Source organism: Peromyscus leucopus, chromosome 3, assembly GCF_004664715.2.
Source record: "Peromyscus leucopus breed LL Stock chromosome 3, UCI_PerLeu_2.1, whole genome shotgun sequence".
Classification (NCBI taxonomy): domain Eukaryota; kingdom Metazoa; phylum Chordata; class Mammalia; order Rodentia; family Cricetidae; genus Peromyscus; species Peromyscus leucopus.
In genome coordinates, this window is record NC_051065.1 from 88,186,513 (window position 1) to 88,202,573 (window position 16,061).

The 16,061-nt window shown below is 43.7% G+C and overlaps 1 protein-coding gene across 10 annotated transcripts in view; it reads left to right on the forward strand.

The window, feature by feature from the left end:
• Positions 1 to 3,864: 3,864 nt before the first annotated feature.
• Positions 3,865 to 16,061, forward strand: part of Immt (inner membrane mitochondrial protein) — a 49,136-nt gene continuing 36,939 nt past the window's right edge. For 9 of the 10 annotated variants that reach the window (XM_028860526.2, XM_028860530.2, XM_037203811.1 and 6 more), the window contains exon 1: positions 3,865 to 4,055. In XM_028860526.2, the coding sequence (XP_028716359.1) occupies positions 4,011 to 4,055 (45 nt within the window). In that variant the 5' untranslated portion in view covers positions 3,865 to 4,010. The remainder of the gene's footprint in view (positions 4,056 to 16,061) is intronic. The other variant, XM_037203809.1, reaches the window with a different exon arrangement.

Consider the following 16,061-nt stretch of genomic DNA (forward strand, 5'->3'; position numbering starts at 1 on the left):
CCATCCGACTTTCATTCATGTAATTTAAAATAATTCCTCTGTGGTCATTCCCCTGTAGTCTCTGATTCAGTTCTTATCTCCAGATTCTGTTTTGAATTCCTGCCCTGACTTTCCTCAATGGTCTACCATGACACTGACATGTAAGTCAATAAATCCTTTCCTCCCCAAAATTGGTTTTGGTCAGCGTTTTATCACAGGATCAACAAAGCAAGCTGCAACAGAGCACTTGCCATTCTGGTCTTGCAGGGGACCTGAGTTCAATTTTCTTCTTCTTCTTTTTTTTAATATATAGAACCTAATTTTTATTTTCTGTGCATTGTGTTTTGCCTGCATGTGTATCTGTGTGAATGTGTGTCTGTATGTGGGTATGCGCATGTGAGTGCCCGAGTCCACCGGAGGTCAGAGGTGTTGGGTGTTGGATGCCCCTGGAGCTGGAGTTACAAGCAGTTTTGGACCACCTGATGTGGATGCTGGAAATGGAACTCTGGACTTCTGCAAGAGCAGTGTATGTTCTTTTTTTTTTTTTTTTCAGACAGGTTTTCTTGTAGCTTGCGCCTTCCTGGACTCACTGTAGCCAGCTGCCTCGACTCACAGATCCGCCTGACTCTGCCTCCCGAGTGCTATAGCGTGCCCACCCCCCGCCAGTGTATGTTCTTAACCACTGAGTCATTCTCCCTCTCCCCACCCTGCTTAGCTTGCTTTTTTTTTACAGAACCCAAGGCCATCCGCCAAGGGGTGGTACCATTCATAGTGGGCTGAGCCTTGCCACATTAACCATTAGTTAAGAAAATGCCCCAGAGACATGCGTACAGGGCAGCCTGATAGAGACAATTGCTCCATTGAGGTTCCCTCTTCCCAGGAGACTCTGTGTCAAGTTGACCAAAACCAGCTATCACAGCTCTTACCTACTGAACCATCTCTGTAGCTCCTCCTCCTCTGAGACACGGTCTCAATTATCCCGAAGTTCACAGATTGCAGTAAACTGTGATCTCCAGGATCTCTCTTCACCTTCCCAGTTACAATTAGTGCCATCACACTCAGCTTTTTTAAAAAACATTTATTTTATGTATATGAATGCTCTATCTGCATGCTTGCCTTTATGCCAGAAGCATCAGATCCCACTACAGATGGTTGTGAGTCACCATGTGGTTGCCGGGAACTGAACTCAAGACTTTTGGAAAGGTAACCAGGGCTCTTAATGGTTGAGCCATCTCTCCAGCCCCCCCCCTTTTTTTAAAGATTTATTTTTATTTTGTGAATGAGTATTTTGCCTGCATATATGTCTGCACCACATGCATGCAGTGCCCAGAGGCCAGGAGGCAGCACTGCATCACTGGAATTGGAGTTACAGATGTTTGCAAGTCATGGAGTGGGGTGGTTTGCACACAGGACCCTCAACCCAGGTCTCTGAAAGAGTAGCCAATGCCCTTAACCACTGACCCATCTCTCCAGATCCAGAGATAGATTTATTGTATTGTATTGTATTATGTGTGCCTGCGTGAGTGTATGGATAACACATTTGTGCAGGTACCCCAGGCTTTCCTGAAACTGCAGTTACAAGAGATCATGAAGTGCCTGATGTTGGTGCTGGGAACCAAATTCAGAAGCCCTGTAAGAGCAACAAGTGCTTTCAATTGGTAAGCCATCTCTTCACACACACACACACACACACACACACACTGCAGATGCCTGTAGATGACAGCTTTTGCATGCGTTGTGGGGATCCAAACTGAGGTCCTCATGTTTGCAGAGCAGGCTTTGCTGAATGCACCATCTCCCCAAGAAAGGAAGGGTTAAGGACATGGTTAAATGAAAAATTAGATCTCTTTTAAGATTTATTTTTATTATTTTTAATCATGTGTGTCTTGAGGACAGAGGTGTTGGATTCTATGGTAAGTTACAGGCAGCTGTGAACTTCCTGATACTGGGGCTGGGAACTGAACAGATCCTCTGCAAGAGTCTATGTCTTAGACGCTGGACCATCTCTCCAGCCTCTAAGAATTAGATCTTAAAGCCAAGGAGACTGTCTGTAGTACAAAGTGCCCATTGTTATAAATGAAGCAGCCCAGGGTCAAGAGTGTCCGAGAAGTAATCACACTGGCCAGTACTAGCACAGCAGCATGTAGCAGGGATGGAGCTGGACTGCTACGTTTCCTAAGAACATGGTAAGATTACTCAGAGGCTGTTAATTGATGTTAACTGACATGACCAAGTTTAATCCCAGAAAGCGAGCCTTTAATCCCAGGGAGTGGTGGTAGAAAGCAGAAAGGTATATAAGGCGTGAGGATCAGAAACTAGAAGCATTTGGCCTGGTTAAGCATTTGGCTGGTTAAGCATTTGGCCTGGTTAAGTGTTTGGCCTGGTTAAGCATTTGGCTGGTTAAGCTTTCAGGCTTCTAGCAGCACAGTTCAGCTGAGAGCCATTCGGATATGAGGACACAGAGGCTTCCAGTCTGAGGAAACAAGACCAGCTGAGAAGTTGGCTAGGTGAGGTTAGCTGTGGCTTGTTCTGTCTCTCTGACCATCCAGCATTTCACCCCAATAACTGGCCTCAGGTTTGACTTAATAAGACTCTTTAAGATTCCTGCTACAACCAAGATTGTCAAACAGAATACTAAAATGCCCTAAAAAGCACTGAATGGACAGAACATTCTAGGTGTACAGAACACACAGTTTATATAAATTTCAAATCCATCCCCGTCTTTTTTTTTTGATGTTTTATTTATTCTTAAAATTTTTTTCTTTATTAAGACATTTTCTACTCACTCCACATACCATCCACAGATTCCCCCCTCCCCTCAACCCTCTTTCCCTTTTGAGACTCGTTGTAGCCCAATCCTGTATCAACCTCCCAAGTGCTGGCATTACAGGTGTGGACCACCACATTGGATTTAATTTCTCTATATTGGAAAAAAGAATAAAAGTGCAACCAACCTGTACCATGTTTTAACAAATCACTTAACTTCAAAGTATTTTGCAAACAGATTTGTTTTTAGAAACAGGATCTCACCATGTAGCTCTGGCTGTCGTGGAACTATGTAGACCAGGCTGGCCTCGAACTCAAGAGATCCACCTGCCTCTGCCTCCCTAGTACTGGGATTAAAGGCGTGCACCACTACGCCCGGCCTCAGATTTTTAAGTAACTTTTTTTTTTTTTTTTTAACCATGGTAAAATAACCACATACATAATTATACTGGGGTTTACACTCAGTATTACCGATGGTCAGGATTTAACACACTATATGATGACTACAATCTCAAGAGTGCTTGGGATAATCTTTCAACCTATCCCAAGGACTGCGACCAAAATCATCTTTGTAAAATAAAAGTGACAGAGAAAGCGGTGTGATTTAAGTAAAAACCAGAACTTAGAATCTGGGTTCCTCTACTATTTAAAGAGACACCAGGAACACATACTCTGCCCCAAGATGCCTCCAGTCATTTCACCCATTCTCCAGCAACCCCCTGAAAACAAAAAAACCTGTGGGCATGCGTACACCACAGCTCCATTGAAGTCAGAGGACAATTAGTACGAGTCGATTCTCTATTGCCACCATACGGATCCCGGGGATCGAACTCGCGTCGCAGGGTTGGGAGCAAGCGTCCCTGCCCGAGTCCCCTTTGCTTTAATTCTAAGAGTCATAGTAGTCCGTTTTCCGCCTAGTCGAACTCCACATCCCATTCTCCCTGCGGGCTCACCTAGTAACCCCATTTCGTAGACACATTAGCGCCTAGCGCGACCCGGAAGGAGAACTCGCCCTTCCGCCTCCTACTCGCCAATCACCGCCAGGCTCTCCTTTTCGTAGCCGAGGCGAGGCCCACCCTCCGGGAGCCGCCTCGCCGGGCCCAGGGAAGGCGGCGGCGCGTGCGCAGTGGCGTCGGCGGCCCTTCCGGTGCGCAGGGCGCAGACAGGGCGTACGGACGCGGGCACGCACGCTAGCACGCACGCCCTCCTCTCGTGCCGCCGCGGTCGTTCCCGCGTCCACCAGCAGCGCCGTCCCTTCGGCCGAGATGCTGCGGGCCTGTCAGTTATCTGGCGTGACCGTCGCGGCGCAGGTGAGCGTGGGGGTCTCCCCGAGGGGGCGCGTGGTCACGCCGACTGCAGACTGCCAACGGACAACGGGAGAGGCATCCATGATGCGCAGTCCCCGGGCAGAGGCGCGCCGAGGGCCACGGGGCGGGAAACCGAGGCAGCTCACTAGGGCGGCCGCTCGGCTGGAATGACTAGAGCCTCATTGCTGGAGAAGCGGGCTGGGGTGTGGAGCGCTCGCGGGGAGGCGGGTGTGCTGCCGAGGCGTGGCTTCAGGGGCCTGGGGTCCAATCAGGATCTCGTTGATTCGGTCTCGGACCAATCCTGGCCGCTGGCGTCTGGGTCGCCGGTTGGGCACGTGATCGGTTTCCAATCGTGAAGGTCGGGGCGGGAGAACTACAATTCCCAGCAGGGATTGCTTCTCAGGGCTTGTTGCATCTTTAATAAGCGTATTCCTGGACTGGTGGAGAGCCTGCGGTTTAGGGGTCAAGGTTGCAATTAACCTGGATGGGTTGCTTTTGTCTTTGTAGTCGACAGCACCTTTGAGCTACTCTTAACTCTACAATAAAAAGTGAAAGATTTTTCGTTTCTGGAGCTTAAACTTACGGTGCTTGAGGAAGGACAGAGTCATGACCTTGTGCTCATTTCTAAGATTAGTTTGGGGATCAGTGTCTCTAAGCCCTTGGAACCGTGCCTGGCATTCAGGGATCTTAGGCATCCTGCTTTGCGGTTTTTTTTTAATTTTCATAAAAATATAACTTTCTACCGTTGACAATAAAACCCGTTTCCATTGCTCATATCAGGAAATTAATGCTTTGACGAAAGGTGAGAAAAATGCTGCGACTCGAGCAGTAGTTGGATAACTGGGTCCTCCAGAGATGATAGAAGTTAAGTGGTTTTGTTTTTTGTTTTTCTAGACAGGGTTTCTCTGTATAGCCTTGGCGGTCCTGGAACCCAGATTCGCCTGCCTCTGCTTCCCTAGTGCTGGGATTAAAGTTGTGCGACACCACCGCTTCCGTCCCTGTCCATCAGGTTCTTGCATAGGGAAATGAGACTCGTGTTAGTTTTCTGTTGGTATTTATCAAACAGTACACATTAAGCAGCATGTAACAACACCCCCATTGATTATCGTACAATGTTTTTTGTTGTAATCTAGACATTAGTGTTGTAGGGTTTCAGCTTAGTCATACAAAGCTTTAAAAAGTATTAGCCATTATTGTGAGTCTCATGTGAAGATAAGTACTTTTTCCTTTTTCTCCAAACTCATTCTTAGCAAAATTAAAGCCCCTTCAGGTGTTGTATTAAAGTCGCCGTTGTCTTCCTGTTCTTGAAGACAGCTGCTCTCAGCTTTTAGAACTGGCTAGCAATTTCTTGCCACAAGGCACTTAGAGGCCATTCATAACATGTATATTTGCTGTCACCATGTGCTTCTGTCTTTAACTTAAACATCTCTTCTCCATCGTTGATGTTTTGTTATTAGGCTAGGCCCAACTGGATAACTTTCCTAAATCAGAGTTCTCTTTTGGGTATCTCAATTAGAGACTAAAACATGAATGCTACTCTCTCAGCAAACATTTTAAAGTTTCCTGAAATCATAAAATTCATAGGTTTATTGACATTACCTCTTCATTCTATAGTGTTTGATATTGTTGCTTATTTTTGTGTGTATGAGAGAGGCGCGCGCGCGTGTGTGTGTGTGTGTGTGTGTGTGTGTGAGAGAGAGAGAGAGAGAGAGAGAGAGAGAGTGTGTGAGTGAGTGTGTGTAGGTTGGTACCCATGGACGCCAGAAGAGGGCATTGGATCCCTCAGAACTAGAGTTAACAGGTGGTTGTAGGTTTCCTGACACGGTTGCTCTGGAACTGAACTCGGGTCCTCTGGAAGAGAATTAAGCACTCTTAACCACTGAGCTGTCTCTCCAGCTACACGATATTGTTGTTTTCTGAAACTGCTTTTGGCTTCTCCCCTTCACCCCTCATTTTCTTTTGCTGACTCTGCTTTTTTTCCCTACTGGGAATTGATCCTAGGGCTTTGTATGTGCTGAGTAAGCATTTTATCACTGATCAATAGCCATGCCTCTCTTCTTTTGACCTTTTTCCTGAGACAGGAGTCTCACTACATTGCCCAGATTGGCCTCATATTTGATCCTCTTTCCTCAATCTCTCAGATAGCTGAGAATTTTTTTGTATGTTGTTTGATTAGGGATTAGATCAATTCTCAGAACTTTCATCCCGAAAGAGATGACTTTCGAATCTCCCTTTCTTAGCTTTGCATTTATGTTTCTAAATTTAAATTTGTTATCAATTTACCAAATTATTCCACCTTGGCAAATCCTACCTGCTGACATGTCTTCTTGCCTTCTCTATTTCTCTTCAAATAAGTTCTTTACGGGTTAGTAAAAGACTTTACAAAAGCAAACATGTGACATCATGCTCTTCATTGACGTCCCATCATGTTCAGAATGACGTCTAGGCACTTTCCACACTCCCAGGCTTTTCTCACGCCTTGCTTTCTGTTCCGCTCCATCACTGTCTTTTTAGTAGTTCCTCCAGCACACACTTCACTGGTGGTCTTTTTGGGTTTTTGTTTGTTTGTTTGGTTGGTTGGTGGGGTTTTTTTGCTCTGAACTCTTCCCAGGTCTTTGCTTGACTCACCCACCCACTTTATGCAGGTCCTTTCCTAATAAATCCCCCTTCCTTTCAGAGCCTTTCTTTTCTAACGTGGGCTTGGGACCACTCTTCTATACATCACTCTCACTGTACACTTATGTATTTGTATGTCTTAGCATTACGTGACATCTGTGTATTTTTTATGTTTTCTGCATTTAAAGTGTGAGTTCCAAGTTACATGTGGTGTTGCATGCCTGCAGTCCCACCACTCCACCACGGAGGGGTCCAGCCAGGTCTCCATAGTTAAGTTTCAGGTCAGCCAGGGCTATGTATAGGACGTGCCTGTCCCACAAAAGTCCTTAAACCCCACAACTAGCCTGTGCCTGTGTTGTTCAATTCTGTTTTCCAGTAGTGACAGTCCCTGACTTCTAGTAGATGCTCAGTAAATGCAACATGCTTGAGTGATCTTTTTTTTTTTTTTTTCTTTTTTCTTATTCTCAAGTGCTTTAGGGCCTATGGTGGTGTATTAAGTTAGGGTTCTCTAGAGAAACAAAGCATGTGTGTGTGTGTGTGTGTGTGTGTGTGTGTGTGTCTGTGTCTGTCTGTCTGTCTGTCTGTCTCTAGAATGATTGATTTATAAGGGCTGAGTTCACATAGTTAATGGGAGTTGGTAAATCCAGAATCTGCACTGTGGGCTGGCAGAGCAGAGACTGAGAAAGCCAGGTGCTGTTGCAATCTCGGCCAACAGTGTGGAGACTTAGGAGAGGAGCTGGCGCAGCTCCAGTCCAAAGGCCCTGGAGCAGGGAAGTCTTTGCTTTTGATGCTAGGCAGACCTTCAGCTGTTTGCCTGAAGCTCACCCATGTTATAGAGGGCAGCCTACTTAGCTTAAAGTTCACCACTTTAAATGTTAATCTTTTTTTTTTTTTTTTTTTTTTGGTTTTTCGAGACAGGGTTTCTCTGTGTAGCTTTGCGCCTTTCCTGGAACTCACTTGGTAGCCCAGGCTGGCCTCGAACTCACAGAGATCCGCCTGGCTCTGCCTCCCGAGTGCTGGGATTAAAGGCGTGTGCCACCACCGCCCGGCACTTTTTTTTTTTTTTTTTTTTTTTTTTAAAAAAAAAAACTTATTGCTTTATTTTTTTTTTTTTTTTTTTTTTTTTTTTTTTTTTTTTTTTTTTTTTTTTTTTTCTTTTTTCGAGACAGGGTTTCTCTGTGTAGCTTTGCGCCTTTCCTGGAGCTCACTTGGTAGCCCAGGCTGGCCTCGAACTCACAGAGATCCACCTGGCTCTGCCTCCCGAGTGCTGGGATTAAAGGCGTGCGCCACCAACGCCCGGCTTAAATGTTAATCTTACACACATACACACAACCATCACCATCAGAGATGGTACCTTTTTCATTCTTTAGTAACTTCAACATCCTTGAATTTTTACATGTATTTTTAAAAATATATACATTGTTCTCTTTTCTTTTTAGAAATGTACGTTAAGTCCTTCCTCAGTGTTTTCCTTCCCTTGTTTGTTCTTTTTATCCCTGTACTGTATCTTGAGGTTCAATCTTTTAGAAGTGACCATTAGGTTTAGAGGACCTGAGCTTTCAGCCTGGTAAGCCTCTCCCACACATCATACTTAGAAGTAGTCATTTGCACATGTCATACTCATTTGATCTAGGCCAAAATATTGAGAATTAATGTTATAAGCTTTCTTTACTTATACCTTAAAAGAAGAGGGGCGGGGCTGGAGAGATATTCAGTGGTTAAGAGTGCCGGCTGCTTTTTCTTCCAGAGGGCCTGGGTTTCATTCCCAGCACCCATGTGGCAGACAACTGTAACTCTAGTTACTAAGGAACTAGAGTGCCTTCTTCTGGCCTCTGCATACACATGCCCTCTGCATACACATGGTACATAGAGACACATGTTGGCAAAACACCCTCATAGATAAATAAAAGTAAAGAAAAAATTTAAAGTGTCCTAATTCTGTTTGTCCTTATAAATATATTTACAGTGTTTTCCTTTTGTTACTTAAAAAGTTTTTATTTAAAATGTTTTTTCATGCAATCTGTTTTGATCATATTCTTTCCTCTCCACTAGCCCTTCTCCATCCAACTTCATATTATTTCTCTCAACAAAACAAAAAACAGGGAAAACAACAAAAAATAAACAGAAAAGGACAAACTTAAAAAAAAAAAAGGTATAAGTCCCAAGTGCTAGGATTATAGATGTGCATTATGGCACCTGAGTTGCAATAATTTGTAGTGTTAAATTTTCATTGATCTTAGGTTTATCATTTTGAATATTCATACTTGTTTTAATAAGTTTACCCAATTACTGAAACTTGTTACAATTATAGCATTTTCTGATTTCAATGTAAAAATGCTATATTTCACCAAAATGTCATTTCAGGCCATATTCTTCATATCTAAAATATGAGTTGTTCTTCTTTGACTAAAACAATGAAATTAACAGGACTGGAGAGATGGCTCAGCAGTTAAGAGCACTTGCTGCTTTCAAAAGATTGGAACTGGATTCTCGGCACCCACATCCAGAAGTTCACAACCACCTGTAACTCCAGTCCAGGACTCCATCGCCCTCTTCTGGCCTCTGCAGATACCTGCACACCCCCCCCCCCCAAAAAAAAATATACTTTTTAACAGGTTAGCAGCAATACAAATGATAATTGAAATGAAAAAAAAGTAGAAGCAGCAAATAATAATAATAATAATAATAATAATAATAACAACAACAACAACAAAACAAAAAGAACACAAACACAAAACATGGACTCTAGTTTGTGTTAGCCAACTACTCCTGGGCACGAGGCTGCCTTGCAGTGTAGTTGATATACCCAGTGGCACTCCATTGGAGAAAAAGATTTTTTTCCTTTCCCAGCAGCTGTCGCTTCCCAAGAGCCTCTTGGTTAGGGATGGGACTTTGTGTCTCCTTCCTCTTCTCAGTGCTGAGATTTGGTCTGGTTTGACCCTGTGCAGATATTGTGTGTGCTGTCACAGTGTCTGTGTGTCATATGGACATCAGTCTTGTGTCTGGAAGAGGCTGTTCCTTGGAGTCATCCACCACTTCTGGCCCTTAGAATCTTTCTGCTTCTTCTGCAAGAAGTCTGAGATTTGAGGGGAGGGGTTTGATACAGACATCCTATGTAGGACTAAGTGTTCCAAAGTCTCTAACTCTGTGCACACTGTCCAGTTGTGGGTCTTTGTTAATTACTATCTACTGCAAAAGAAGCTTTCCTGAGGAGGGTTGAGTGATGCTCTGGTTTTTGGGTAGAGCAGTGTCATTAGGAGTTATTTTATTGCTATGTTCCTTTAGCAGATAATAGTAATAGGTTTTCCCCCAGGCCCAATGACCTGTCTGGTTCCGGGTTCTTAGCCACTTTAGCAGTGTTGTGAATGGATTCCTCTGATTTCTGGCTTCTGAGAGCACTGCACATACATGGTACACAGATACACATTCAGGCAAAACATCCATATACGTAGAATAAAAACAAATCTTTAAGGAAAAAAAGGAGGAAGACTACTATTTTGATGGTGTTTAACTTGTTTAACTAAGACCAAGGCTGAATCTGTCTGTTAGTGAAGCAACTGTCGGCCACACATGCTGGAAGGTAGTTCAGTCGATCTGTGCAGCCCGCTCTTTACTCCTGCTCATACTTCATCCTATTTATTATTCTTTCATTTCCTATCTATCTCTGTACCTAAAGGTCACCTCAGAAATGTTGGGCCTGGTGATAAAGTACAAAAGGACAAAAAGAATAAAGAACCGGTAAAGAAAAACACTTGAGAACGATGAAAAGACCTAAAACACTTTACTAAAAAGGAAAAGAAAATGATTTTTAAAAATACATGTAAAAAAATCAAAGATGTTGAGGCCAGGGGCTTCTAAACAATTTTTATAAACGCACCTTCCATAATGTAGTGTACCTGAGTGAGAAACAATCTAAAAGGTATTCACGCATGTGAAGGGAATATTAAAGTATCAGATGTTGGTTTGGGCTATACTAATTAGTACCTATCATTTCCATAACCAAAGAACTTCTTTCTGTCTTAGATACAGAAGGTTTTTCTCAAGGTACTTTGTTTTTTGTGGGATGCTAATTTTTAATTTTAGTAAAGAATTGTATATTTTATTTATATTTTTTAAAGATAAAATCTCACTTGGTAGCTCTGGCCAGGTTAGTATTTGCTTTGTAGTCTAGGCTGGCTTTGAACTTGTAACTGTCTTCCTTGTAGGATTATAGGGGTATACCTAATAATATGATTGTCACCCTCCCCCCTTTCCGCCTCCTCATCTTTTAAAAATTAGATTTGTTCATTTTATTTTATGTGAGTGTTTTGCCTGCATATATGTATATGTGGCATGTGTCTGCTTGGTGACAGTGAAGTCAGAAGAATATTGAATTCCCCTGGAACTGGAGTTTTAGATGGTTTTGAACCACTATGTGGGTGCTGGAAATTAAACCCTGGATCCATTGCAAGAGCAGCAATACTCTTAACTACTAACTGATCTCTCTAGCCCCCCCCCCCCCCTCGGTTTTTAAAATTTAAATTTAAAACATTTTCTTTCTTTCTTTTTTTTTTTTTTTTTGGTTTTTCGAGACAGGGTTTCTCTGTGTAGCTTTGCACCTTTCCTGGAACTCACTTTGTAGACCAGGCTGGCCTCGAACTCACAGAGATCTGCCTGCCTCCTGAGTGCTGGGATTAAAGGTGTGTGCCACCACTGCCCGGCTAAAACATTTTCTTTATTTTTATTTTATGTGTATGAGTGTTTTGATGCATGTATGTCTATGCATCACGTGTGCACGCAGATCCCCTGGGACTGGAGTTACAGATGGTTGGTTGTAGCTGCCATGTGGGTGCTGGGAATCAGATCCAGGTCCTCTGGAAGAGCAGACGGTGTTCTTAACCCCTGAGCATCTCTTCAACCATTTCATTATGTTTTATTTTTATTTTGTACGTGTGTTGGTGAGTGCATGCCACAGCACAAATGTTGAGGTCAGAGGGAAACTCGTGAGAATTGTTTCTCTCCTTCTATCACGTGGGTTCCAGAGCTCAAATTCAGGGTGTGGTCAGTGGTCAGGCCACTTCAACCTGCAGAGCCATCTTGCCTTCTTAGCTTTTTCAGATAGTCTCATGTTGTCTAGGCTGCCTGTTTAGCTGAGGATGACCTTGAACTCCCAATTCTCCTGCCTCTACCTCTTATTTTCTTTTCGGTTTTTTTGAGACAGGGTTTCTTTGTGTAACCTTGGCTGTCCTGGAACTCCCACTGCAGACCAGGCTGGGCTCGAACTCACAGAGATCCACTTGCCTCTCTCTCCCAAGTGCTGAAATTAAAGGTGTGTACCGGGGTTGGGGATTTAGCTCAGTGGTAGAGCGCTTGTCTAGCAAGCACAAGGCCCTGGGTTCGGTCCTCAGCTCTGAAAAAAAAAGGTGTGTGTCACCACTGCCTCCGCTTCTGCAGTGCTCGGATTGCAGTTGGGTGTCACCACTGCCTCGCTTCTGCAGTGCTCGGATTGCAGTTGGGTGTCACCACTGCCTCCGCTTCTGCAGTGCTCGGATTGCAGTTGGGTGTCACCACTGCCTCTGCTTCTGAGTGTCTGGCTTCTGCACTTTGCAGTTGGGTGTCACCACTGCCTCTGCTTCTGCAGTGCTCGATTGCAGTTGCTCAACAATAAAACACTGCCTCTGCTTCTGCAGTGCTTTGCAGAAAGTGCTCGGATTGCAGTTGGGTGTCGAGAAAAGTGCTCGGATTGCACACCACTGCCTCCGCTTCTGCAGTGCTCGGATTGCAGTTGGGTGTCACCACTGCCTTCGCTTCTGCAGTGCTCGGATTGCAGTTGGGTGTCACCACTGCCTCTGCTTCTGCTGCTCGATTGCATTTTTTTTTATTCTTCATTGCCTGTTCTGCAGTGCTCGATTGACAGTTGGTGTCACATGCTCTGCTTCTGCAGTGCTCGGAACAGTTGGTGTCACACTGCTGCTTCTGCAGTGCTCGATTGCAGTGTGTAAAGTTCAAGTTGGTGTCACATCTTAGATTCAGTTGGGTTCAATTGTCGTTAATTTCATCAGCCAGCAAATGTGGAATCCAGAACCTAGCATAGGATTCACAGGAGACTTTTCTATAGTGCTTGTCTGTTTTCAGGCTATTTCATTTTTTGATGATTTCTTTATGTATTCTCTTGCTTGGTAAAGCTGAGGAATTAGATGTTTTTCTTGGCTTTTGTTTGTTGAAGCATGTTTCTGTAGGTTAGAATCATTGGTGCTAACCTTATGACATTTATTTCGAGGTTATGTGTCAAGACAAATTACTGTCCTTTCTACATCATAGGCCATTAATAAAGTGGAATCCTAAAATTAAGAAGAGGCCTGGAGAGATGGCTCAGTGGTTAAGATCACTGGCTGCTCTTGCAGAGGACCTGGGTTCAATTCTCAGCATCCACATGGCAGCTCACAACTGTCTGTAACTCCATTGCCAGGAGATCTGTCACCTTCACACCAATGCACATAAAATAAATTTAAATAAATTACTAAAATTAAGAAGTAGTCGATATGCTGTGTGCCAAAATTGAAGGTTTGGGTTATATGAAGTAGAGATGCTGCTTCAGAGAGAGCAAACTGGAGGCAAATCTTACACTTGACAATGACTTAGGCAGGTGTGACACAAGCCCCCAAAAGTATTTTCGAAGCTGGGCATTGCAGTGCGTACCTATAGGTCCTAGCACTGGAGAGGTAGAGGCAGGAAGATCAGGAGTTCAAGGTTGTGCTGGGGGGATGACTCAGCTCAGTTTGCACACCAGCATGAGGACCTGGGCTCAAGTTCCCAGCACACACATAAAGAGGAATGTAATCCCATTGTTGAGGAAAAGATGGCGGGGATTCATTAAGCTCACTGGCCAGCCAGTCTAGATCCAGATTCAGTGCGTGTCTCAAAAATTAAAGGGGAGAGCCATTGAAGAATATATCTGACCTTGCCCTCTGGTCTCCACATGTATAACTGCATGTATCTGAGCAACACACATGTATACATACATGAACATGTGCACATATGCATACAAATCCCAAACAACCACAGTGTGCTGGTTGACACAAACCTAGGTATATCTGGGAAGAGTAATTGAGTTAATTACCTCTCAGATTGTCTTCTGAAGCATTTTCTTGATTCATGATTGATGTGGGAGGGCCCAGTCCATTGTGGGTAGTTCCATCCTTAGGCAGGTAGTCCTAGGTGATAGAAGAAAGCAAGTTGAGCAAATCATGGGGAGCAAGCCAGTAAACAGCATTATTTGTGGTTCTTGCCTCTGCTACTGCCTGAGTTCATGTCTTGACCTCCCTCAGTGATTGGCTATGATTGTGATGGGTATGTGAAAGTCAAATAAAACCCTTCCTTTCTAAATTGCTTTTGGTCATGGTAGTCTTTGTTTTTTCCTTTGAGACAGGGTTTCTCTGTTTAACAACCCTGCCTGTCCTGGAACTTGCTCTGTAGATTAGGCTGGTCTCGAACTCACATCTCCCTCTACCTCCCGGGTGCTGGGATTAAAGGTGTGTAGCACCACTATCTGGCTGGTCATGGTGTTTTATCACAGCAATAAAAAGCAAACCAGAATAAAGAAAAATGAGTTATCCTAGGCTACATAGGCAGTTTGAGTCCAGCCTGGGCTACATGAGACACTGTTTCAAAAAAAAAAAAAAAAAAAAACGAGAAGGATTCCATCAAATTAAAAATTTTAGAAACTAGACATCAAAATACTGAATAGTACAATTAAAAAATGGACTAAAGAGCTAAACAGAATTCACGAAACAAGAATCACAAATGGCTGAAAGACATTGAAAGAAATGCTCAACATCCTTAATCATCAGAGAAATGCAAATCAAAACGACTCTGAGATACCACCTTACACCTGTCAGAATGGCTACAATCAAAAACACCAATGACAGTCAATGTTGGAGAGGATGTGGAGCAAAGGGAACACTCCTCCACTGTTGGTGGGAATGTAAACTTGTATAACCACTGTGTAAATCAGTATGGCGGTTTCTCAGAAAATTAGGAATCGAACTACCTCAAGTCCCAGCCATCCCACTCTTGGGCATATACCCAAGAAATGCTGATTCATACCATAAAGATACATGCTCAGCTATGTTCATAGCAGCACTATTTGTAATAGCTAGAACCTGGAAACAACCTAGATGCCCGTCAACGGAAGAATGGATGAAAAAAATGTGATACATATACACAATGGAGTACTACTCAGCAGAGAAAACTGAAAGCATGAAATTTGCAGGCAAATGGATGGAACTAGAAAAAATCATCCTGAGTGAGGTAACCCAAACCCAGAAAGACAGTCATGGTATGTACTCACTCATAAGTGGGTTCTAGATATAAAATAAAGAGCAATCAGACCACAACCCATGGAACCATGGAGACTATATATATAGCACTGGAGGTCCCTAGGACGACTGTGGCTTATAATTAATTTTGGTTTTACTCAATTATTGAAAAAAAAAATAGCCAAATGAATGGAAACACATGAACTATGAACCAAAGGCTGAGGGGCCCCCAGCTGGATCAGGCCCTCCGAATAGGTGAGACAGTCGATTGGCTTGATCAGTTTGGGAGGCAACTAGGCAGTGGGACCAAGTCCTGTGCTCATTGCATGAGTTGGCTGTTTGAAACCTGGAGCTTATGCAGGGACACTTGGCTCAGTCTGGGAGGAAGGGACTGGACCTGCCTGGACTGAGTCTACCAGGATGATCGCAGTCCTTGGGGGAGGATTTGCCCTGGAGGGAGGAGGTGGGAATGGGGGGTGGGCTGGGGGTAAGGGGAGAGGGTAGGAGGGGGGAGAATAGGGGAACCCGCGGCTGATATGTAGAACTGAATGGTATTGTAAAATAAAATAAAATAAAAAAAATAAATAAACCTCCCTTTTAACTACAAAAAAATTTTATATTAAAGCAGTGATGGTTTAAATGAGAATGCCCGTCGCCCCACTCCCCTGCCACATTCCCCCCCCTGCCCCAGGCTCGTATATTTGAATACTTGGTCTTCAGTTGGTAGAACTGTTTGGGAGGGATTAGTAGGTGTGGCTTTCTTGGAGGAGGTGTGTCACTAGAAGTGGGCTTTGAGGTTTCAAAAGTCCAGGCTGTTCCCAGTTAGCGCTCTCTGCCTAGTGCCTGTGGATCAAGATGTAAGCTCTCAGCTATTGTACCATACCTGCCTGCTTACTGCCCACCATGCCCCCCACCATGATAGTCATGGACACACCCTCTGGACCTGTAAACCCTAAATAAACATTCTTCTGTAAATTGTATTAATCATGGTATCTCATCATAGCAATAGAAAAATTACTAAGGTAAAAGGATACTCAAGAGTGAAAAAATGAGGGGCTATTTCAAATATATAATAAAGTTCTGGTATCTAGAAAAT